Raw genomic sequence first — 22,725 nt, forward strand, 5'->3', positions numbered from 1 at the left:
GGGAACACATCTGGCTGCCTTTGTAGTTCGTCAGAGGTGTGGGTCACGTGCTCTTGTAATGTGTGCACATGGCAGTACTCATTCCTCTGTATCTGGCACGCAAAATGTGGGAGATCTGCTGTGATCCTTTGTGCATGTTGTGAATGATTCCATGTCTGCATGTCACTGGAATAATCTACAAAACTTTTTGTCACCAGATGTAGTGTAGTGTTGTTGAAGTGGTTTTGTGTACATGACACATACTATTCTTGTTCTAATGCTAGCACAACATCAGAATGTGACAAACAGAATAGCTGATTTAGCAGAAAGCTGTAAGTGGTGTGTCAAACAGCATAGCAATAAACATATATCATACACAACTGATAAGTTATGAGCAACGAACATCAGCAGGAAGGCAGTGTGCATCACTGAGCACTGACCATTCTTGAGACAAGTGAAGTTGCCCAAATTGCAAGAAGCATTTGTTTCCTGATGTATGCTTATACCACTACCTTTTGACCAGTACTGTTTACTGCACTAATATGGGACACTTTTTTTAAACATCCTGTCTTTTTGTGTGGGGACACAGATCCAACACTAATAGTTATTTACTTTTCTTGGTACATCATTATTTTATTTCAAAGAAATTGTGTCTTAAATTAGGAAAATAATGTGTATGAATGAAGCATTGTGTGATGATCTGCCAAATTCTTTCTGAATACTGACATTTATAAAAACCGCCTTATAATGTCTGTTACTTTTCTTCTTTATGTAGTTATTATTATTTTGCTGGGCAGCATTGGAACAAACCACTGAGGCTTTCTTAATTATTGACTTCATCACGTTGAGGATCAGAACATGCTGAGAAAGAATTTTTGAATAACTGAAATTCCTGCATAGCAACCACACACAAAATATGAGGAAAGTCAAGCACTCATTCTTAGCTGATGTATGTGGGGCACATAAACAGTTGTAATTAGAGGTATAAAGTTCTTTCGAGTTAGTGCTCGTACTCTGGTGCTGAGTGTGTCCACACACACACACACACACACACACACACACACACACACACACACACGAGGAGGAAAGGAGCTAGGAAGGGGGTAAGATGTATGGATTAGAGGAAAGGGGGGGGGGGAGAGGAGGAGGGGTGAGCAAATGGAGAGAGAGAGAGAGAGAGAGAGAGAGAGAGAGAGAGAGAGAAGGGGTGGAGGGGAAGAGGACTGTGAAGGAAAAATAAGTTAATGGTTTGGAAAATGACATGAGGGAGATGTGAGGGTGTTGGTGCTCATATATAAGTTCCTGGTTGAGGGGTTTGTGAGGACAGAGGATATGTTAGATGATGAGTTAAAATTCCTATCTACATATTTCAGAGAGCTCATTTTCGGGGGATGGGGACAGGGAGGGTGACAGATCAGATGGCACACAGGTATTCAAGCAGCTGTTGAAGTTGTTGTTGAGGTGTGCAGGATGTTTAGCAACTGCGTGATTTGAGTTAGTTGCTGTTTAGATTATACAGTAATTGAAACACAGCTGGTGTGTAATATGGCTTTTTCACATGTAGTAAATATTTTATCGGATAGGAAATGCCTGTGACAGTGTCACAGTAGGTGGTCATGGATTAGTATATAGGATGGATCTTTGCAGCCTTCATGAAATCTCAACGACATCGTTCCCCAGGGCTTTCACACACAAAAATTAACTTACGATCAGTTCACAGCACTCCAGATGAGGACACTGTTTTTGGATTAGGTATTGTGGTACTCGCTCACTTCCAACTCACCTTAAAAGAAGGTCTTTGAGCAAGGTCTGGAGATAGATGTAAAATCATTTCTAAAATTTATTGATAATGCACAGTTGCTGTGCTTCAGCTTAAATTTTCATGGGAATTTCTTTCACATGAATGTTCATTGAACTGTAAAAAGACTGTACATTAATCTTTGACAAGCATGTGTAGAAGAATGGGATTAACCACCTTAACTTGAAAATCGTCTGTTATGTAATGGTTGTACGTTGCACCGAGTAGTGTGCAATTGGCACTGTTACCAATTTGAGTGCTCCAGGAGCAAAAACTGCTTTTCGAGGATTGGGCACAGTTATGTTTCAACTAAGGACATCCATGAGTATTATAACATAAGATGTCAGACATCACAGTGATTCCATTGGTGCCTTAAAACTGGATGAATACACCTGACCTGCAATATAAAACCCATTATTGTACCCTGCCCAAGCACACTTCCTGTTCTGTGTTACCATATAGAAATTCCAAACGAAGTATTCAATGCCAAAGCAGGAAAAGTGATCAAGGCAACATTCTATGGAGGTGAGGTTGCACATGTGAAAGTTCTCATTAGATGGCAGTTGTCTGGAATGTTTGATGTTTATCATGTGTGTATTATGAGATACAGAGGCAACTGTGCTGATGATGACTAATGCAAAATATGTCCAGCCAACCCACACATTATAATGAGGATGATTATCAGTGATAAAATCCAATCTTCTGAATGTGTCACTTTACCAAAATACTATCATAATATGTTCATGAAACCGTGCTTTACCTGCATTATATTGATGGGAAATCTGAGTTGTGTGTTTCCTTCACAATGAGGTGTCCAAGGGCTCTGTACTACTTTCAGTTGTTGTGAAACCTGAGCTAATTAACTCATTCGCAAAACGCCATTTAACCTAACTGATAAAGCTGATTGGTCCAGTCAGTGAAATAAACGGAAATACATTAAACAAATCTAATTATAATTTCCAAACTTTGTAAAAGGGGCTGCAACAACATTCAGTTGTTAGTTGTTGATACACCAAGTATAACTGATAGAAATTTTAAATAGAAATGGTCTTGATGAAAACTGTTGTTGTTGTTGTTGTTGTTGTTGTGGTCTTCAGTCCTGAGACTGGTTTGATGCAGCTCTCCATGCTACTCTATCCTGTGCAAGCTTCTTCATCTCCCAGTACCTACTGCAACCTACATCCTTCTGAATATGCTTGGTGTATTCATCTCGTGGTCTCCCTCTATGATTTTTTACCCTCCACACTGCCCTCCAATACTAAATTGTTGGTCCCTTGATTCCTCAGAACATGTCCTAGCAACAGATCCCTTCTTCTAGTCAAGTTGTGCCACAAGCTCCTCTTCTCCCCAATTCAATTCAACACCTCCTCATTAGTTATGTGATCTACCCATCTAATCTTCAGCATTCTTCTATAGCACCACATTTCGAAAGCTTCTATTCTCTTCTTGTCTAAACTATTTATCGTCCATGTTTCACTTCCATACATGGCTACACTCCATACAAATACTTTCAGAAAAGACTTCCTGACACTTAAATCTATACTCGATGTTAACAAATTTTTCTTCTTCAGAAACGCTTTCTTTGCCATTGCCAGTCTACATTTTATATCGTCTCTACTTCGAGCATCATCAGTTATTTTGCTCCCCAAATAGCAAAACTCCTTTACTGCTATAAGTGTCTCATTTCCTAATCTAATACCTTCAACATCACCCGAGTTAATTCAACTACGTTCCATTATCCTCGTTTTGCTTTTGTTGATGTTCGTCGTATATCCTCCTTTCAAGACACTGTCCATTCCGTTCAACTGCTCTTCCAAGTCCTTTGCTGTCTCTGACAGAATTACAATGTCATCGGCGAACCTCAAAGTTTTTATTTCTTCTCCATGGATTTTAATACCTACTCCGAATTTTTCTTTTGTTTCCTTCACTGCTTGCTCAATATAGAGATTGAATAACATCGGGGAGAGGCTACAACCCTGTCTCCTCCCTTCCGAACCACTGCTTCTCTTTCATGCCCCTCAACTCTTGTAACTGTCATTTGGTTTCTATACAAATTGTAAATAGCCTTTCGCTCCCTATATGTTACCCCTGCCACCTTAAGAATTTGAAAGAGAGTATTCCAGTCAACATTGTCTCTAAGCCTACAAATGCTAGAAATCCTTAATCTAGCTTCTAAGATAAGTCTTAATGACCTTAAGACTTATCTTAGAAGCTAGATTAAGGATTTCTAGCATTGCCTCACGTGTATATTTTTACAGAATCCAAACTGATCTTCCCCAAGGCTGGCTTCTACTAGTTTTCCCATTTGTCTGCAAAGAATTTGAGTTAGTATTTTGCAGCTGTGACTTAATGGAGGCTCTATTAATGAAAATCAGCATTGATGTAAATCATTCTGTCAAATTTTAATATAAGTCTTTAAGGGAATGCAGAAGCTTTGTAATAATGTCAGTAGTGGCAACATAAGCATTTGCTTTCATCATGGAAAGTCTCTTAAAGCTCATGTGCTACTTCCAGAAAGTCACTTGATGCCAGGATCAAGCGACTCCTTCACACCTGTCATGAAATTGCCATCTGAGTCTCTTTTTACTTAATGCTTTTTAACAGTTGTGAAGTAATTGGCTGTAATTTCTGAAAAATTCTCGGTCTTCAAATTGGGCGTTGTAAGCACAGTCAGATTCTTCTAATATGAAGAATCTGGTTCTTTTGGAGCAAGTTTCTTCTTTTTAATTTTCTTTCATTCTCTGGCAGAGGCTTCTGCTTCAAGGCAGGCTTTCAAATGTAAACTTATAAAAATAAGAGATTATCCTTTCTTTCAGCCATGACTATTTCTTTTTCGGGGAACACATTGAAGGAGTTGAAGCAAGGCTTCAGGAGGCACAGATAAGAATTCTTGCTTATGAAAACATGAAGGAATAAGGTTACCAGTAGAGGTATTCAAAGTTGAAGGAACTGGATCAGTAGGAGACACAGGAGAAAATGGATGAATTGGATTTGGAACTGTATTAGGAACATTATTTTCTGAAACAAATTTTGCTCTTAAATGGCTCAACAGACTGTTCTGTCACAAGATGAGCTTCACCAAATGTTTTATTGTTATTGCCAATAGTATGATGTTAGATGATTTTTTAAAAAATTAAAATATCTGTAAATTACAAAACCAAATAATTATAATGTGGTTAACTGGAGAACCCACATAACATAACTACCTTGTTGTCCCATTAACCACTCATTTTTTATTTCTAAGTCTCTAAAACAACTGCTTCACTGAGGTTAATCAAAAACAAAACAAGCTGTTGTAAAAAGTAAACACAATTACTATGGTGTATTTGGCTTTTCCTAAACTATACTTGCAAGTAACAAACAATAAACAAAATTATTGGGGAAGAAAACCTCTTACCACAGGAGGAAAAAACCTTCAAAACATTTTCTTGATACTTTTCTACTGTTTCTAGCAGCAAAAGTTGTTAGGCCTGAGTATTTTGTGGAGCCATTCATTACAGGATACAGGAAACAACTCCTTTTAGAATTTGAAAGCGAGCACCAGTTGACTTGATCTGTCTTGTTAATCTGAGCCTCCTATGTCAATATTTATGCCTGTGTGTAATGTTACATAAGAACTATATTTTTTTTTGCCCATTTCAGATTCAGTGCTATTTATTGGCTGCTAATGTTAGTTATGGAAGCCTAGAGCACAGAAAGATTGTCCATGAAGATATACCATGCAAGTGACCAAAAGGTCTTTTGGCAAAAGCAAAGCCTTGATGCAAATGGCTACTCTTGAGTATCATAGAGGTGCTGAGAATCAAACAACATGATTGGAAAGCATGGATTTTTAAATTTTGGCATACCAAGGCCCTTTGACAAGATCCTGCATTGGAATACTGTGGTGTGTGTTGAAAAAGCCTCTCAAATCGTTAGGTTGCTGTTTTCTTTTCAGATGTAGGAGCAAAGCCGCAGCCTGTCTATTTTTCCTATGTGGTGTAGCTGTAGAGTTGCTGCATGGTGATGCTAAAATTCCCAAGTTCAGTTCCAACAAACAGACAATATCTGTAATTTAATGTAAACAAGTTCTGGAAAATTTCTTGATTGTGATGTATTTTTGAATCTTTGAAGCTTTGTGTAAGTAGCACGACTATCCTTTCAGAGAGCAGTCTAGCTCTCTCTTTTTCTGTTTGTATAGTATGCCTGCTTTCAGTGCTATAAATTGATTGTAAGTGATCCTGTTTTCTGTTATGTTACCTGATTTCGGTCACCGCATGAGCATAGATAAAGACTGCCAGAATGGAAAATTGTGTTAGAGCTGTTGTCTAAAAGAAAGGAAAAAAATGACCTATACACATTGAGTTACTGTGTATTCAATAGGAAGGAAAAAGAAAAAAAAAGTGTGTGAAAATATAAGTTGTGTAGAAAAGGAAGAAGATTTCATCATTTAACAAAAGTGATATGTAAATGATACAGCTACAGAATGCAAACACAGAAGCACCTTATAATATATAAATTAATAATGCAATGCAAGAGTTACATTGCTTGATAGGACAATAAGCAGTAGTTAAATGGATCAATAAAGAGCAGTGGGATGATGATAACTAGAGAGACAGGTGATGTGAACTGAAGTGGCCATTAGTTCATTATTAGGAGAGAAAGAAATTAAAGGGATACATAAATTGGAAGAAGAGTGGCAGAATGGGTGGTGGTAACTAGGAAATATGAAAGACATTGTTTATGAATGTTGTATATTGAGGTAACTCTGGACTGTTGAATGAGTAATGAAATGTAAGAACTTTTTTTGGATCTAACTGGTCCCAAACTGGAAATGATGAAGGCTGCAGATGAAATTTATGATTGTGCCGATTTTAGAGTTTTTTTGGACCTTTATGGTTGTTCCCCTATTGTTTCTTCTTCCTTTCCATGTTATTTTGGGTATATTGTATACTTTTGTTGGTAATAAGTAAGCATCATGGGTAAGCAAGTTTTTGCTCAAGATGTGATTCAGCATCTGATAGATAAAGTTACTGAATAAGGACAACAAAGGTAGGAAAGGAGGGAACAGCTACATGCAGTGCAGCACCTTTCTTTGATACTGACACCACTTTGTTGGTCAATTCATTTGCTTAGAAATCAAGAGAATATGTCATTATGTTTTTTGATAATTTCGATACAGCTGCTAGTTTAAGAAATTGGGTTAATAACCAGTTTAATGGATATTCCAGAAACATAGGGGATCGATAGAGTTTTGTGGACCACATTCGCAAAACTGAGGTCAATACATATAAACTCACTGAGGGTGATGGCATGAATTAGACCCTATCACAGAAGCTGTACAGGGGGCACTTGATGAGTCTTTATGGGATATACAGCCAGAAATGTCACATAGAGTTTGTATGGAATTCCCAAAGACTCTGAATGAAACAGTGGAAATCGTGGTGGCACTAGCTGAAGTTGATGTGGTTATCAAACCACAAGAAAAGGAAGCAAATTTAACTCAGGTATCAAATGTTTTAGATGTGGCTATACAGGTCATATAAAGCGTAATTGTAGGGACAACATTATCAGGATGGAAATGTACAAACAAAAGTTTGCAAAGATAGCGAAGGTGGCCACAAGGCAGACCTTGTACCCCCCCACTGTTAAATGTGGGCAGTAGGTGGTGTGTCCAGTGTATAGTACTCACAGTAAGGGTTCATACAGGTCAGCTCTGGGTGGAGTCAGTGGCTGACTTTTTTTCTAACTGGTTATGCGAAAGGAAAGTTATGCATATTTTTTGAATGTGGTAGCTCTCAAGTATATGTGGTAAGTAAGAACGTACTTCGTGTAGTAGAACTGAATCAGCCATACCAGGGGTTAAGGGTTTAATTGGGAGTCATTTTAATTCATTTGGTTCAACAGTGCTAGGATTATGACTGAGGGGAAGTCCTCCCCATGGTTGTCAGTGCGTATGAAGTTGGTTTAGATTTCATGGTTGCACATCATGTCAAAGTTGAGTTGGAAGGCCATTTAGTAGAACTGAATGAACCCCAATTTCATCTTGGTTTTATGGCTGGAAAACTATTACCATTGCAATGACCATCCCTAGGCCAAGTAACGATCTTCTTGCAAAACAAAGTGACGTTTTTACAGACTGAGTGTTAACCATGTAGGATGTAAATGGTCAAAAAACTGGCATAAACAAATTGTATGCTCCTAGGTATCCTTGGAGAGCACAATATCATTTGAATAGACCATGTATTTCATTGAGATTAACCCTCACAATATACCATCTAACAGTCTGTGGAAAGCTGTTGGCATGTTTTTCAGTCCAAAAGGCAAGCTATGATATTGATAATGACAAGATGGAGTTGAGCACCTTGTTTCTGGAAAATCTTCAGGCACTATCTCTAGTTGATGGTACCCACTTCATAGGCCCACAGTTATGAAATAATTACACTGGCCCACGTTTACTGAGATCTCTGTTACATTAGACATATGGTAGTCATCTGTATTTTTTTCTGGTTTAAATAATGGTAATCACAACAAAACCTATACGCATTACAGCCAACCATAATTTATTTGGGATGATGATAAAAGTGCAGACTAAGGACTATTACTCTCTTCCATAATCCCATCTTCTGAAGCTGACATTGTAGGGAAAGATAGATTGTTACTTACCATAAATATGAGACATTAAGTTGCAGACAGGCAAAATTAATACACTTATACATAAGCTGTCGGGCACAGTTTTTGACAAAAAGGAAAAACACACACACACACACACACACACACACACACACACACACACACACACACACACACAGTGAAAACACTCAACTCAACTGTTAGAGTTCCAGTATCTTCTGCTGTTGTTATTCCTGCAGAGAGAACCTGTATATTAGGCTTGACAAAAGTGCCGACATTGTCGATATGGATATGCAGCTGCAACCTACATGCCTCTAATCTTTGAGCAACAGTGTCATACGTCTTGAGACTCCTGAATGCAAAGCATTTAACATTCTTGATACTTTCACATCTGGTTTAGTATGTCTTCCTTCTGTGTACATAAATTCTAGATGTTTATAGACTGTATAGTGATCTTTGCCTATGAGAACGCCCGTTGTAAGGCCTTTGTAGATATAATGGAGCTTCTGTACAACTTCTCCACTCCAAAAGTGATGGCCTGCCAGGTGGAGGTAACAGTGTGGCCATACACGGGGGCTGTTGTTTGACATCTGTAGAATCAGGTACACATCACAAAGTTCTGTAACCAACTTGCATCATCTAATGTTGATGTTACTCTCTCTCTCTCTCTCTCTCTCTCTCTCTCTCTCTCTCTCTGCAGTAGGTCACGCTCGGTTGTGGTTTGGTTTATGAAGCTGTGCTGCAACTATTCTGATTGTAGAAAAAATGAGCATCTGTTTTTCAGTAAATAGCATGTGCATTTTTTAAGGGATGTCTATCTTTTATTTGGTGTTGCAATTTTTGCCATGGGACTGTTAAAATTACACAAGCAAAATGTTACAGAACATTTCACGTGAAGCCTACTTCATACATTGATATTGACACATGACAGTTATGATGCTGATCACATATTAGGATCACAGAATCAATACCAACAATCAGCATAACAATCCTCGGCATTTTACACTAGTTTGCTCAAGATATTAATAGTCGTCATTCGTGACGTCACACACACAACCTCACTCGAACAAGGTCTCCACCCAACTCTTAATGCAACCTGATTGTACAATTAATACTTCCATGAAGAAACCTTTGAATGATTAACACACTTTAAAAATTTCATATTCAGTGACCTCACAGTTGTGATCATTCATGTTCACCACCACCACCACCACCACCACCACCACCACCAAGTCAAAATCTCATGCCTGCAGGAATTTATTTTATTATTTTGCTTTTTATATTTTTTATCATTTTTACTATATTGTTATATTAAAAACAAAGATTGTAAGACTTACCAAGCGGGAAAGCGCTGGCAGACAGGCACAATGAACAAAACACACAAACACACACACACAGAATTACTAGCTTTCGCAACCGATGGTTGCTTCTTCAGGAAGGAGAGGGAAAGACGAAAGGATGTGGGTTTTAAGGGAGAGGGTAAGGAGTCATTCCAATCCCGGGAGCGGAATGACTTCCCTTAGGGGAAAAAAAGGACAGGTGTACACTCGCGCGCGCGCACACACACACACACACACACACACACACACACACACACACACACACACACACACACACATATCCCTCCGCACATACACAGACACACACACACACACACACACACACACACACACATATCCCTCCGCACATACACAGACACAAGCAGACATATTTAAAGGCAAAGAGTAAGGGCAGTGATGTCAGTCGAGGCGGAAGTACAGAGGCAAAGAAGTTGTTGAAAGACAGGTGAGGTATGAGTGGCGGCAACTTGAAATTAGCGGAGGTTGAGGCCTGGCGGATATCGAGAAGAGAGGATATACTGAAGGGCGAGTTCCCATCTCCGGAGTTCGGATAGGTTGGTGTTGGTGGGAAGTATCCAGATAACCCGGACGGTGTAACATTGATGCACGGCCAGCACATCTTGGCACAGTGTTACACCGTCCGGGTTATCTGGATACTTCCCACCAACACCAACCTATCCGAACTCCGGAGATGGGAACTCGCCCTTCAGTATATCCTCTCTTCTCGATATCCGCCAGGCCTCAACCTCCGCTAATTTCAAGTTGCCGCCGCTCATACCTCACCTGTCTTTCAACAACTTCTTTGCCTCTGTATTTCCGCCTCGACTGACATCTCTGCCCTTACTCTTTGCCTTTAAATATGTCTGCTTGTGTCTGTGTATGTGCGGAGGGATACGTGTGTGTGTGTGTGTGTGTGTGTGTGTGTGTGTGTGTGTGTGTGCGCGAGTGTACACCTGTCCTTTTTTTCCCCTAAGGGAAGTCTTTCCGCTCCCGGGATTGGAATGACTCCTTACCCTCTCCCTTAAAACCCACATCCTTTCGTCTTTCCCTCTCCTTCCTGAAGAAGGAACCATCGGTTGCGAAACTAGTAATTCTGTGTGTGTGTGTGTGTGTGTGTGTGTGTGTGTGTGTGTGTGTGTGTGTGTGTTTGTTCATTGTGCCTGTCTGCCGGCGCTTTCCCGCTTGGTAAGTCTTACAATCTTTGTTTTTAATATATTTTTCCCATGTGGAAGTTTCTTTCTATTTTATTTACTATATTGTTATTTTGTTTTAAATTTTTTATTGATTTTGTTAATTTTTTGTTTTATAGTTATTCACACTTTCTTCATATAGGCATGAGACTAAAAGAGCACACAAAATATTAAATACTGTGCAACGTTTATGATGCTGATGTATGTAAATAGTGTGTATTAATTAGATAAAATTACAAAATGACCATCTATATTGCATAGATAAACTTACCTTAAAAGCTTACTATATAATGAGCTAGTGATTTGCACAACAAATAATAAACTATTGGAACATAAATCTTGTTATTAACTTTTATCTTATAATTATTGTCGTTTTTTATGTAATGTGTGCAATAATAAAGACTGAAAATTAGGGAACTGCCACTAGAAAGCTCATGTGAATAATTTTGGCGTGAAATGTTCGAACAACCAATCAAATTAAATATGAGTACGATTAGCTGAAACAAGCAGAACAACTGCAAAACAATGTATGCATGAAAAAATACTATCAACTTTTCAGTAATGTATGAAATTGATGAACTTAAGCTTGTTTTGTCCAAAAATAAATCTTCTACAAGATACCATAGCAAGTCTTGAAGAAAACACAGTGAAACATTTTGTATTAGGTAGAAATAAAGTGACTTTTTCTCCAGTTTTCAGGTTAGTCTAATTTTGTGTGTGCTTGTCAATGAAGCTTTAAATGTTCAACTGAAAAGTATCTCGTGCTGTACTGGGCTGCGCATAATTCTGCTTTGGTGCACATGTTGTTTTCCACATCCAAGATTTTTTGATGGTTTTAAGCCAGTGGTAGATAAAATCTCTAAAATACAAACAACAAAACAATAAAGAAACTTCCTGGCACATTAAAACTGTGCACCAAACTGAGACTCAAACTTGGGACCTTTGCCTTTCCCGGGCTCTACCAACTGAGCTACCCAAGCACTATTCACGGCCCATCCGCAAAGCTCTACTTCTGCCAGTACCTTTTCTCTTGCCTTCCAAACTTCACAGAAGCTCTCCTGCGAAACTTGCAGGATTAGCATTCTTGGAAGAAAGAATATTGCAGAGACGTGGATTTGGCACAGCATAGGGGATGTTTTCAGAATGAAATTTCCACTCTGCGGCAGAGTGTACACTGATGTGAAACTTCCTGGCAGATTAAAACTGTGTACCAGACCGAGACTCGAATTCGGGAACTTTGCCTTTGGCGAGCAAGTGCTATACCACAGTTTTCATCTGCCAGGAAGTTTCACATCAGTGCACACTCCACTGCAGAGTGGAAATTTCATTCTGGAAACAAAACGATAATAAACTGTAATAACTAGTTTCTTTATTTATATCCAAATGCAACAATTAAAATGCAACACATTTCTGCAAATTCAGTTTCATATGCAGACATCTGATTTTTTGCACGTAAAACCTGTATAATGAAAGAGTTTTTGCAAATGCTTTTGATGGTTATGGTAAGAATATATTTTTTATGATCATCTGTATAACTTTAAACCATCTCAGCATGTGTGATTCACACAAAATCAGATTTTACATATATTTTGTGTGCAAATTTAGACTGGTATATCATGGCAACTGATAAAGCAGCAGGGTGTCCATTAATTACATGTATGTCTTTGCCGCCTTATAAAATTTGAACCAGTTCACTCAAGTTTGAAAGATACAAGTGCCACAATCATAAAAAGCTTATAAAAATATATTCTCATTTTTTTCTGACTAGATTTTTAAAGCGAATTTTCAATTTTGTCATAAGAATGCATTTTTATTTGATGATTAAAAGTCTTCTGGGTGTTGTAACATGTCATTATATACAATACTTTAATTATAAACTGTAAAACCCTTTTTACACTGGCCATGGAAGCCTACTTAGTTCTGTCATTTTTTAATTTATTTGATTCACTTTAATCCCTTTCAGAGCATTCAGTACACACAAGAATGAATTTTACACGTTTAGCTTGGCTTTATACCATCATATCTTGACAATGGTTTATGACTATTGGATAAAAGAATTCTTTTTGACTACATTTATCTATCTTCATGCAAAGTTTGAACTAATTCATACAAGTTTAAAGTATAGGGATGGTACACTTCAAAAACCTCCCAGAAAACAGGTTTTCTGTTTTGTGCGTAACACTCAAACAGTGGTGACTGTTTTGCATATAAGATCTGAATAGTGCGCATAGAAATGGGGAATTAGCTGAGCTTTAATTTCAAACCAATTAATTCCTTTTGCAAAAGGAATTAATAGATTTGCACAATTTGCCTTAGCAGAGCTCTGGTTCAGTGTTCAAATGTTACTTAATATACTGTAAATAAAATAGAAAGAAACTTCCACATGGGAAAAATATATTAAAAACAAAGATTCCAAGACTTACCAAGCAGGAAAGCGCCGGTAGATAGGCACAATAAATAAAACACACAAACACACACACAGAATTTCTAGCTTTCGCAACTGACGGTTGCTTCTTCCTGAAGAAGCAACCGTCGGTTGCGAAGGCTAGAAATTCTGTGTGTGTGTTTTATTTATTGTGCCTATCTACCGGCGCTTTCCCGCTTGGTAAATCTTAATGTACTGTAACGTAGCTACATGAGGCAGATGATCAAATGGCAATAGAAATGGCTGCTGGTCCAAGCTAAATAAACCAAACCTTTTTACCCCCCCCCCCCCCCTTTTCTAGCTCAAACAGGAATCGAACACCAAGAACACCCCCCCCCCCCCCCCAAAAATCCATAATTCAGCACATGTTGTTTTCATATGTATTTGTCAAAGTTTGCGGTAAGATTTGTGTCATGTGTGACTAATGTGGATGTTGTCGTAGGTTAATTGGTATGGGAGAAACATGTTAGAATTGTGGGTTCATGCTACACTAGGTAGAACACAGTGGGAAAGCAAACGAGGTGTCAGATGAGGCTCTACCATGGAGTTGTATATTATGCAGTTGAGAAAAGAAAATCATGGAACAGTGAAGAAAGATTTTTGCCCTCCAGGCAGGTTTAGAAATGACATATTTTGAATTAGATAGCTTGAAATGGGAAAGAGATAGTGGAAGTTTGAAGAAAGTGACAAATAGTAGGCAAAAGGAAAAGCCTCAAGAAATCACTTTCCCTATTCTGGTTAGCAATTAGTTTGATGTGAGACCTGAAGTAGGAGAAAAGACTTGACCAGTTTTTGAGCTCAGTAGGGTGCAACAGGTCGTAGTGAGATCTTGATGGAGGAGATAAGGTCTTTTAGTCAGAGGTGCAGGAAACAGCGTGCCTAAAACTTAGGATATGGCATTAAAGCTAGCGTGGAGGAAATAGGAGCAGGCCAATACAGACTCATGTGAGGTTTATGGAAGTTCTACAGTGAAACAGCCAGACCTGGATTAAATGACTGTTAGCCATGTGAACAAAGAGCTGAACGAATTGTTTCCAACAAAAGTATCACATCTGTGCCATGCCTGTAGCTTTGATTTGGAGATAAGGATTATCTACTCATGACCTGCACCTGAATAGGAGGAGGAGGAAGGAAGGATGCTGGACATCTCGAAGAATGTGTAAGTGGGATTGCAATCAAAAAAGACAAAATCCCTGTGATTACTGAAGTCAAAGGGACATACTTTTTAAGTTTGAGTCAGACAACAGACACACAGTATTGAAAGAAATTAGAGCAGAAGAGGACTATAACACACACAATAGTTTTCCATTAAAATATTAATATATTTTATTAGAACATTAGAGGGTTGAAAAAAAAGTGATGAACTTCTTGTATGCCTAGAAGATGTGGAAACTTCTTGCTGAACACCATGTGACCACCGGGACGGAGGAGTTAAATATCAAGGATTATATACTTGCATCACATTCATATAGAGTTAACACGGAAAAAGGAGGAGTTGCAGCATATGTAAAAGTTGTACCCGAAGAGAAAAGAAACTACCACAAATAGTTTATTTGCTGATTAGTACATAGAAGCATGTGCTTGTGAATTGCTACTACAGAATACTTCTCTAATAATTGTAACAGTCTACAAATCCCCTCCAGAAAATTTTCATCTATTTATGAGAAATCTAGATGCATTATTGAGCTGTGTGTCAGACAAAAAGAAAGAGTAATTCATGGAGATTTCAATGTAGTTTTCTTAAAAGACAAGGACAGGAAAAATGAAGTTGAATTATTATTTTGTTGTTGCAATCTAATTTCAGTAGTCAGTTTTCCAAATTGTGTGGAGCAAGATAGGAGGAAACTGATTTATAACATTTTTATAGACATTGCTGGAGATTGATGAAAATAAGCAGTAAGGCACCTTACAATCCTGAGATGCCTTTATACAAAGCAGTGAGACTTTTCAATGATAACAGGATACCGTGTTTTAAAAGTAAGTTAAAAGTGGTCTTATTGGATGAGGAATATATAAAAAGAGATGCTAATGTTGATTTCAATTTATTCTGTAGTAAATTTGTGTAAGTATTTGAAAGTTGCTTTCCTAAAAAATTATCCTGAAAACACAAGTAAGATGTGAAATTAAAATCTCTTGCAAGAGGAAGCGGGAAATTTATATAAATGCAAGTGTAAGTCAAGATTTGATCTTACTTGCTACTACAAAAAAATTCTGTACTGTTTAAGAGAAGTCATTAAAAGACATAAGTGCTAACATCCTGGCAGAAATTAATATTGCAAATAATAAGAATAAAGATATATGCAATACAAATGGGAGCATGGACAGCCAGTATGTGTGCAAGATACCAATCAATTAAACTAAATGACAATGTTGTGACTTATAATTCACAAGTTGCAAGTAGTTTTAGTAATCACTTTCTAAATGTGGTAGGAAGAATTGGGTTAAATGCTTCAGTTGAAGAAGCAAGAGAATATATTAGAAATGCTGTTAACAAAATTTTAAGCAAATAGAAGTAGCGCCAACATCCTTCTCTGAAATTAATAGAATTCTAAAATACAAAAGCTCTTGTGGATTTCATGGAATTTCAAACAGAATTTTGAAAAGTTGTTTTGATTTAACAAGTAATGTCCTAAGTGATATAGGCAATGCATCACTGGCACAGGGATGTTTTCCAGGCAGGTTAAAATATGCAACTGTTGAACTTCTTCATAAGAAAGGTGGCAAGACAGACTTAAACAAGCGTTGTCCAGTGTCCATACTGACATCTTTTTCCAAAATATTTGAAAAAGTTAAGTACTCAAGAATGGCCTCACATTTAAGTTGAAATAATTTACTTAGCTTATCGCAATTTGCATTCCAAAAGGATTACTTGACTGAAAATGCTATTTATGCATTCACTCATCAAACATCAAAAACCTTAAATAATAAAAAAGTGCCTGTTTTTGGGAAGGACAGATTCCTACTTACTGTAAAGAAGACACGTAAAGTTGCAGGCACAATTAAAAGGCACTTACATAAAACTTTTGCCCATAGCCTTCAGCCCCACTCCCAGATTCAACCAAACTGCCCTTGTCAAAGATTAACTGTCCTACACTCGTAGTCTCTGCTGGAAATATCACTTTGCAAAGAAGAAAAACAATCCTGATCCCACTCCTAATGATCCAACTCCCCAAGACAATATCCAAATTGAACCCTGCCTGGAACAGTTCCGTCCTCCATCACAGCGGGACCCACCTCCTCTTCCTCAAAATCACCCTCTCCAAACCTTCCAGGAATTTCTCACTTCCAGCCTTGCCTCTCAATCTTTCTTAAAAAACATTAATCCTACTCCCAACATCACCAGAGCCAAAGCCCAGGCTATCCGTGATCTGATAGCTGACCGATCCATCATCATTCTTCCGGCTGACAAGGATTCCACGACCGTGGTACTTGATCGTCGGGAGTATGTGGCTGAGGGACTGCGTCAGCTTTCAGACAACTCTACATACAAAGTTTGCCAAGGTAATCCCATTCCTGATGTCCAGGCGGAGCTTCAAGAAATCCTCAGAACCTTAGGCCCCCTTACAAAACCTTTCACCTGACTCCACCACCTCCTGACCCCACCAACACCCCGCACCCCTACCTTCTACCTTCTTCCTAAAATTCACAAACCCAATCATCCTGGCCGCCCCATTGTAGCTGGTTACCAAGCCCCCACAGAACGTATCTCCGCCTACATAGATCAACACCTTCAACCCATTACATGCAGTCTCCCATCCTTCATCAACGACACCAACCACTTTCTCGAACGCCTGGAATCCTTACCCAGTCTGTTACCCCGGAAACCATCCTTGTAACCATTGATGCCACTTCCCTATACACAAATATCCCGCACGTCCAGGGCCTCGCTGCAATGGAGCACTTCCTTTCACGCCGATCACCTGCCACCCTACCTAAAACCTCTTTCCTCGTCACCTTAGCCAGCTTCATCCTGACCCACAACTTCTTCACTTTTGAAGGCCAGACATACCAACAATTAAAGAGAACAGCCATGGGTACCAGGATGGCCCCCTCGTATGCCAACCTATTTATGGGTTGCTTAGAGGAAGCCTTCTTGGTTACCCAAGCCTGCCAACCCAAAGTTTGGTACAGATTTATTGACATCATCTTCATGATCTGGACTCACAGTGAAGAACAACTCCAGAATTTCCTCTCCAACCTCAACTCCTTTGGTTCCATCAGATTCACCTGGTCCTACTCCAAATCCCATGCCACTTTCCTTGACGTTGACCTCCATCTGTCCAGTGGCCAGCTTCACACATCCGTCCACATCAAACCCACCAACAAGCAACAGTACCTCCATTATGACAGCTGCCACCCATTCCATATCAAACGGTCCCTTCCCTACAGCCTAGGCCTTCGTGGCAAACAAATCTGCTCCACTCCTGAATCCCTGAACCATTACACCAACAACCTGAAAACAGCTTTCGCATCCCGCACCTACCCTCCCGACCTGGTACAGAAGCAAATAACCAGAGCCACTTCCTCATCCCCTCAAACCCAGAACCTTTCACAGAAGAACCCCAAAAGTGCCCCACTTGTGACAGGATGCTTCCCGAGACTGAATCAGACTCTGAATGTGGCTCTTCAGCAGGGATACAACTTCCTAAAATCCTGCCCCGAAATGAGATCCATCCTTCATGAAATCCTCCCCACTCTACCAAGAGTGTCTTTCCGCCGTCCACCTAACCTTCGTAACCTCTTGGTTCATCCCTATGAAATACCCAGACCACCTTCCCTACCCTCTGGCTCCTACCCTTGCAATCGCCCCCTGTGTAAAACCTGTCCTATGCACCGTCCCACCACCACCTACTCCAGCCCTGTAACCCGGAAGGTGTACACAATCAAAGGCAGAGCCACGTGTGAAAGCACCCACGTGATGTACCAACTGACCTGCCTACACTGTGACGCTTTCTATGTGGGAATGACCAGCAACAAACTGTCCATTTGCATGAATGGACACAGGCAGACAGTGTTTGTTGGTGATGAGGATCACCCTATAGTTAAACATGCCTTGGTGCACGGCCAGCACATCTTGGCACAGTGTTACATCGTCCGGGTTATCTGGATACTTCCCACCAACACCAACCTATCCGAACTCCGGAGATGGAAACTTGCCCTTCAATATATCCTCTCTTCTCGATATCCGCCAGGCCTCAACCTCCGCTAATTTCAAGTTGCCGCCGCTCATACCTCACCTGTCTTTCAACAACTTCTTTGCCTCTGTACTTCCGCCTCGACTGACATCTGTGCCTGAACTCTTTGCCTTTACAAATGTCTGCTTGTGTCTGTGTATGTGCGGATGGATATGTGTGTGTGTGTGCGAGTGTACACCTGTCCTTTTTTCCCCCTAAGGTAAGTCTTTCCGCTCTCGGGATTGGAATGACTCCTTACCCTCTCCCATAAAACCCACATCCTTTCATCGTTCCCTCTCCTTCCCTCTTTCCTGACGAAGCAACCGCCGGTTGCGAAAGCTCGAAATTCTGTGTGTGTGTTTGTGTGTTTTATTTATTGTGCCATTCTACCGGCGTTTTACCGCTTGGTAAGTCTTGGAATCTTTGTTTTTAATATATTTTTCCCATGTGGAAGTTTCTTTCTATTTTATTTACATCATTAATATATTTTATATTATGAGTTAATTGTAAGTAGCACAAAATTTTGCAACACAATGTGGAAGTTACTCTGAGAAAGGACACAATAAAATTACTTATTTGTACAAAGTATCAGATAGCTTCTGTAGCGCTTGCTTGTGTGTTTTTATTTATTTTGTGTTAATATTAAACATATGTAATTTGAATGGCATATTGATACTTGATTAAACTTTGTTCATTCTGCTTTCCCACTTTGTGTTCAAGACTTAGTTAAATACTAAACTTCATTTTATTTGCAGAGGAAGAACCATTCTTAGCCATAAATTCGTATCCCGTTCACGATGTCTCGGAATGGCGTGATCTGAATCTAAAATTCGTTCTCCAGTGTTACCGTGACTACTGCTTTTTTGATTCTTGTGACTATCTTGAAGCTATGTGGCCAAAAATAAAAACAGTTATGAATAAGGCACTGACGTGGGATAAAGATAATGATGGCCTTATTGAAAATAGTGGATTTGCTGATCAGACATTTGATGCCTGGATCATGAAGGGACCAAGGTGAGTTCAGTGCAGAAGTCATTTTTTCTTATCATGAAAGTGCCAAGTAACATCGTATTTTGCTTACTCATCTGTTTAGCATACTGTGCCATGGAAATCGGTGTGTTTGCTATTCTATATATTGACAAAAAAATTTCCAACTAGAAGTTGAATACAAGTAATATATTTTCTGCAACTCCGCTTAAAAAAATATACACACTTCACTTCCCAGTCAAGCTTCAGGAAAATGATGCAAACGCTCCACCCTTGTAACATATCCATCATCGATTTCCAGTGTGTTCATTTGCCTATCTTTTTTCTATAATTTAAAGATTGATAATTTCTAATCCATTATTTCTGGTGAGTAAAATGAAAGTAATGCAGTGGGCCTTCAGATGTGACATACAGCACTATCGAGGATATTCAGCCCAGTTGTCACTCGTGTGATTATTGCCATAACATGTTTCGGGGTAGCATTATCCCTACCTTATTTTGTTTTCTTTTTTAAGGTAGAGTATAACTCAAGATGTCTGTAATACTAACATGTCTGTCAGTATAAGGGGGATTGTTTTATCTGGTTTCTTTGCTTTTAGCACTTGAAAATGGGATAATATTGTCCTGAAACATGTTGTAGCAATAATCACATGACTGACAAATGGGTTGAATATCCTCAATATTGCTTGAATAACAGTTGTATGATGGCTTCACATCAGTTCTGACTTACACTGTGTTTTAAAAGTGCAGCAAATAGCAGTTTCCTGTAAAAACATATTTATTTCAGATTATCCATGGTATTTGATTGTCCATGCAGTCTTGGGTTCACATTAACATAGACAATCTGGAGTTCTCTGTGTTTATATTTCAGAGAGTGAGACCAATCTATAACTTTACTACAGAATTCTGTGGTAAGAGCATAAAACATAGTGACTGGTCTGAACGTTTTATTTGAGACAGATACTAGTACTGAATTTAATGTACTTACTATGGGCAGAATAGTATCTTCAAAGGTAAAAAAAGGTGCATTACCAAAACCAGCAAGCTCTTGAGATATATTTATGTAATAGACAGTATTGCAATATGTTAAGAGGAGTGCTTGGAAACTAGAATGTTGGAAATTGCAATATAAAGACAATAAAATCAAACTGATTGAGACAGACAAGTATAGATATGGATCATGACATTATTTCTGCTACAGGAAAAAATAATATTAAAAATGATATTATGTCTTAGCAGATAATGGATTAATTTCGTAGGAAAGTTCTGGTAGCATGTAAATACTTTAAGAGTAAAGGAGACCACTCACTGAAAAGCAGATGCATTGAGTCATTGATGAGCGCACACAAAACAGAAAGAAAATTTGCTAGCTTTTGGAGTAAGCCCCTTTAAAACCAAGTATACATTAATGCGCACACAGCCTATGCACCAACAAGGCGCTGGTTGAATGCTCCATGCCAGTGGTGCATTTCAGTAGGTGAACTATATTGGTTTGGAATTGTGTCAGGTGGGGTGGGTAGAGGGGGGGGGGGTTAGGCGGGGGTAGAGGGGGGGGGGGGTAAGGGGCTGAGGGGGAGGAGGAGGAGGATGAAGCAGGGGGCAGGGAGAGGGGTTGGAGATCAGCCTGAGTGCAGTGTACTTGTGTATGTTTTGAAGGTGTGCTGCTTTTTGTGTAGTGTGGAACGGTTTCTTTCATGTTGTGTTGTAAACATTATTGTATTATGGAGTGGACTGAATATTGTAAAAAGCTCATCGACCTCATATTTTGTTCCATGAGAGTAGAGTGTAATCAACATATGTGCTGTAACAAACTATTTGTATGGCAAGGTTAGTTTTACCATTAAAAATGTCTTTTTTTTAAAGCAGTTGCTGACTATGTCAGCAAGGAGATTGATATGTTGTTACTCTAGCAAAGCATTCCGGAGTAAACCCTTAGCTAAGTCTTATTTCTGTTGGTAGATCTTACCATTAAATGAGGAATAGTTATGGCACAGTGCAAGTTCAAATAAGTTGCCCAGTTCTGAAATCTCAGGCACGGTTAGTTTTTGTGTTTAATAAGATTTTGTGTAATACTTTCAGTTGTCGTATTGGGAGTTAGACTGTCAGATTAGGTGAATCTAGCTTGTCCGCGGACTTTTGTGTGTTTGATGGGAAGTGTTAGCCCATGTGTGTTTTTAATTGAATATGCTTATTTGAAAATGTAAAATTCCTTGAGGATATTATGTAATACTGGGGAAAGTTTGCATGCTGTTGTATTCTTGGAGTTGACAATGGATGTGATTGAGAAGTTAGGTTTGTGGATTTTTGGTTGTGCCCTTAGTATGGGAACAATGGAATTAATATGCAACTTTTTGTTTATTAGATATAAGAAGTTACGTCTATTAAGAATATTAATTTTTTCTGCCATTTGCAGTTGGATCATGGTTCAGTTAAGTAATGTTGCTTGCTGAGAAAAAATTGCGATAATTAGCCATGTTATCATCTTTACAAAGGACAGTAGGGGAATTCCATTCATAGCCCTTAACAATGAAAGCATCATGTTCATTAAGTTTGTGTCAACTGTCTTACTATGCTGGTCTCAGTAACGATTATATTGGAGCATTGTTTTACTTTTTTCTCTTCTTGTGTAACAATTTCATTAATGTTATGTGCTTGATCTGTTCACAAATGTACACTGCCAGTGAGATAATTTACATTATTAAATAAAACGGTAGTAAACACAAGTCTGCTAACGATGCGGTTCTTGTAGTAGTCTCGCCTGGGTAACACCACTCTTTATCACTGCAAAACTGAAAGTCTAAATGTGGGTGAGATGGTGTTTGCTCGAAGATGTACTAAGCACCACAATTTCTTTTGCACTAACACATACATTTATTTTTCACTTAAATCAGTTATTGATAACAGTGATCAGTTCATTAACTATGAAAATTTGTTAGTGCAGTGGCAAAGTTAACTGTTCTATTGTGACACACACAAAGAAAACCCTTGACATTTACTCAGAAACATCACAGTTTCCACTTAGCCCTTTCCTGTAGTAATTTGTTAGAGAAAAGATTACACTTTAATAGTCCAGTTAATCGAGTTCATAATTAACTTCACTGAGTCCAAGAATCACTAGTTTTGATGACAATAACATTCCACCCTTGTTATCAATCACAGCAAAGTTTGGTTAAAATGTTCCTTAATTAATAAAAAGTATTAAACATTAAAATTCCTGGGT

At 38.7% G+C, this 22,725-nt stretch overlaps 1 protein-coding gene across 1 annotated transcript in view; it reads left to right on the forward strand.

The window, feature by feature from the left end:
• The window catches only part of LOC126271988 (non-lysosomal glucosylceramidase), a 243,901-nt gene that overhangs the window by 154,741 nt on the left and 66,435 nt on the right, over window positions 1-22,725 (forward strand). Inside the window, exon 12 of the mRNA XM_049974464.1 lies at window positions 19,274-19,532. Coding sequence (XP_049830421.1) covers window positions 19,274-19,532 — 259 coding nt within the window. The remainder of the gene's footprint in view (window positions 1-19,273; window positions 19,533-22,725) is intronic.

This window comes from Schistocerca gregaria, chromosome 5 (genome assembly GCF_023897955.1).
Source record: "Schistocerca gregaria isolate iqSchGreg1 chromosome 5, iqSchGreg1.2, whole genome shotgun sequence".
NCBI classification, from domain to species: Eukaryota; Metazoa; Arthropoda; class Insecta; order Orthoptera; family Acrididae; genus Schistocerca; species Schistocerca gregaria.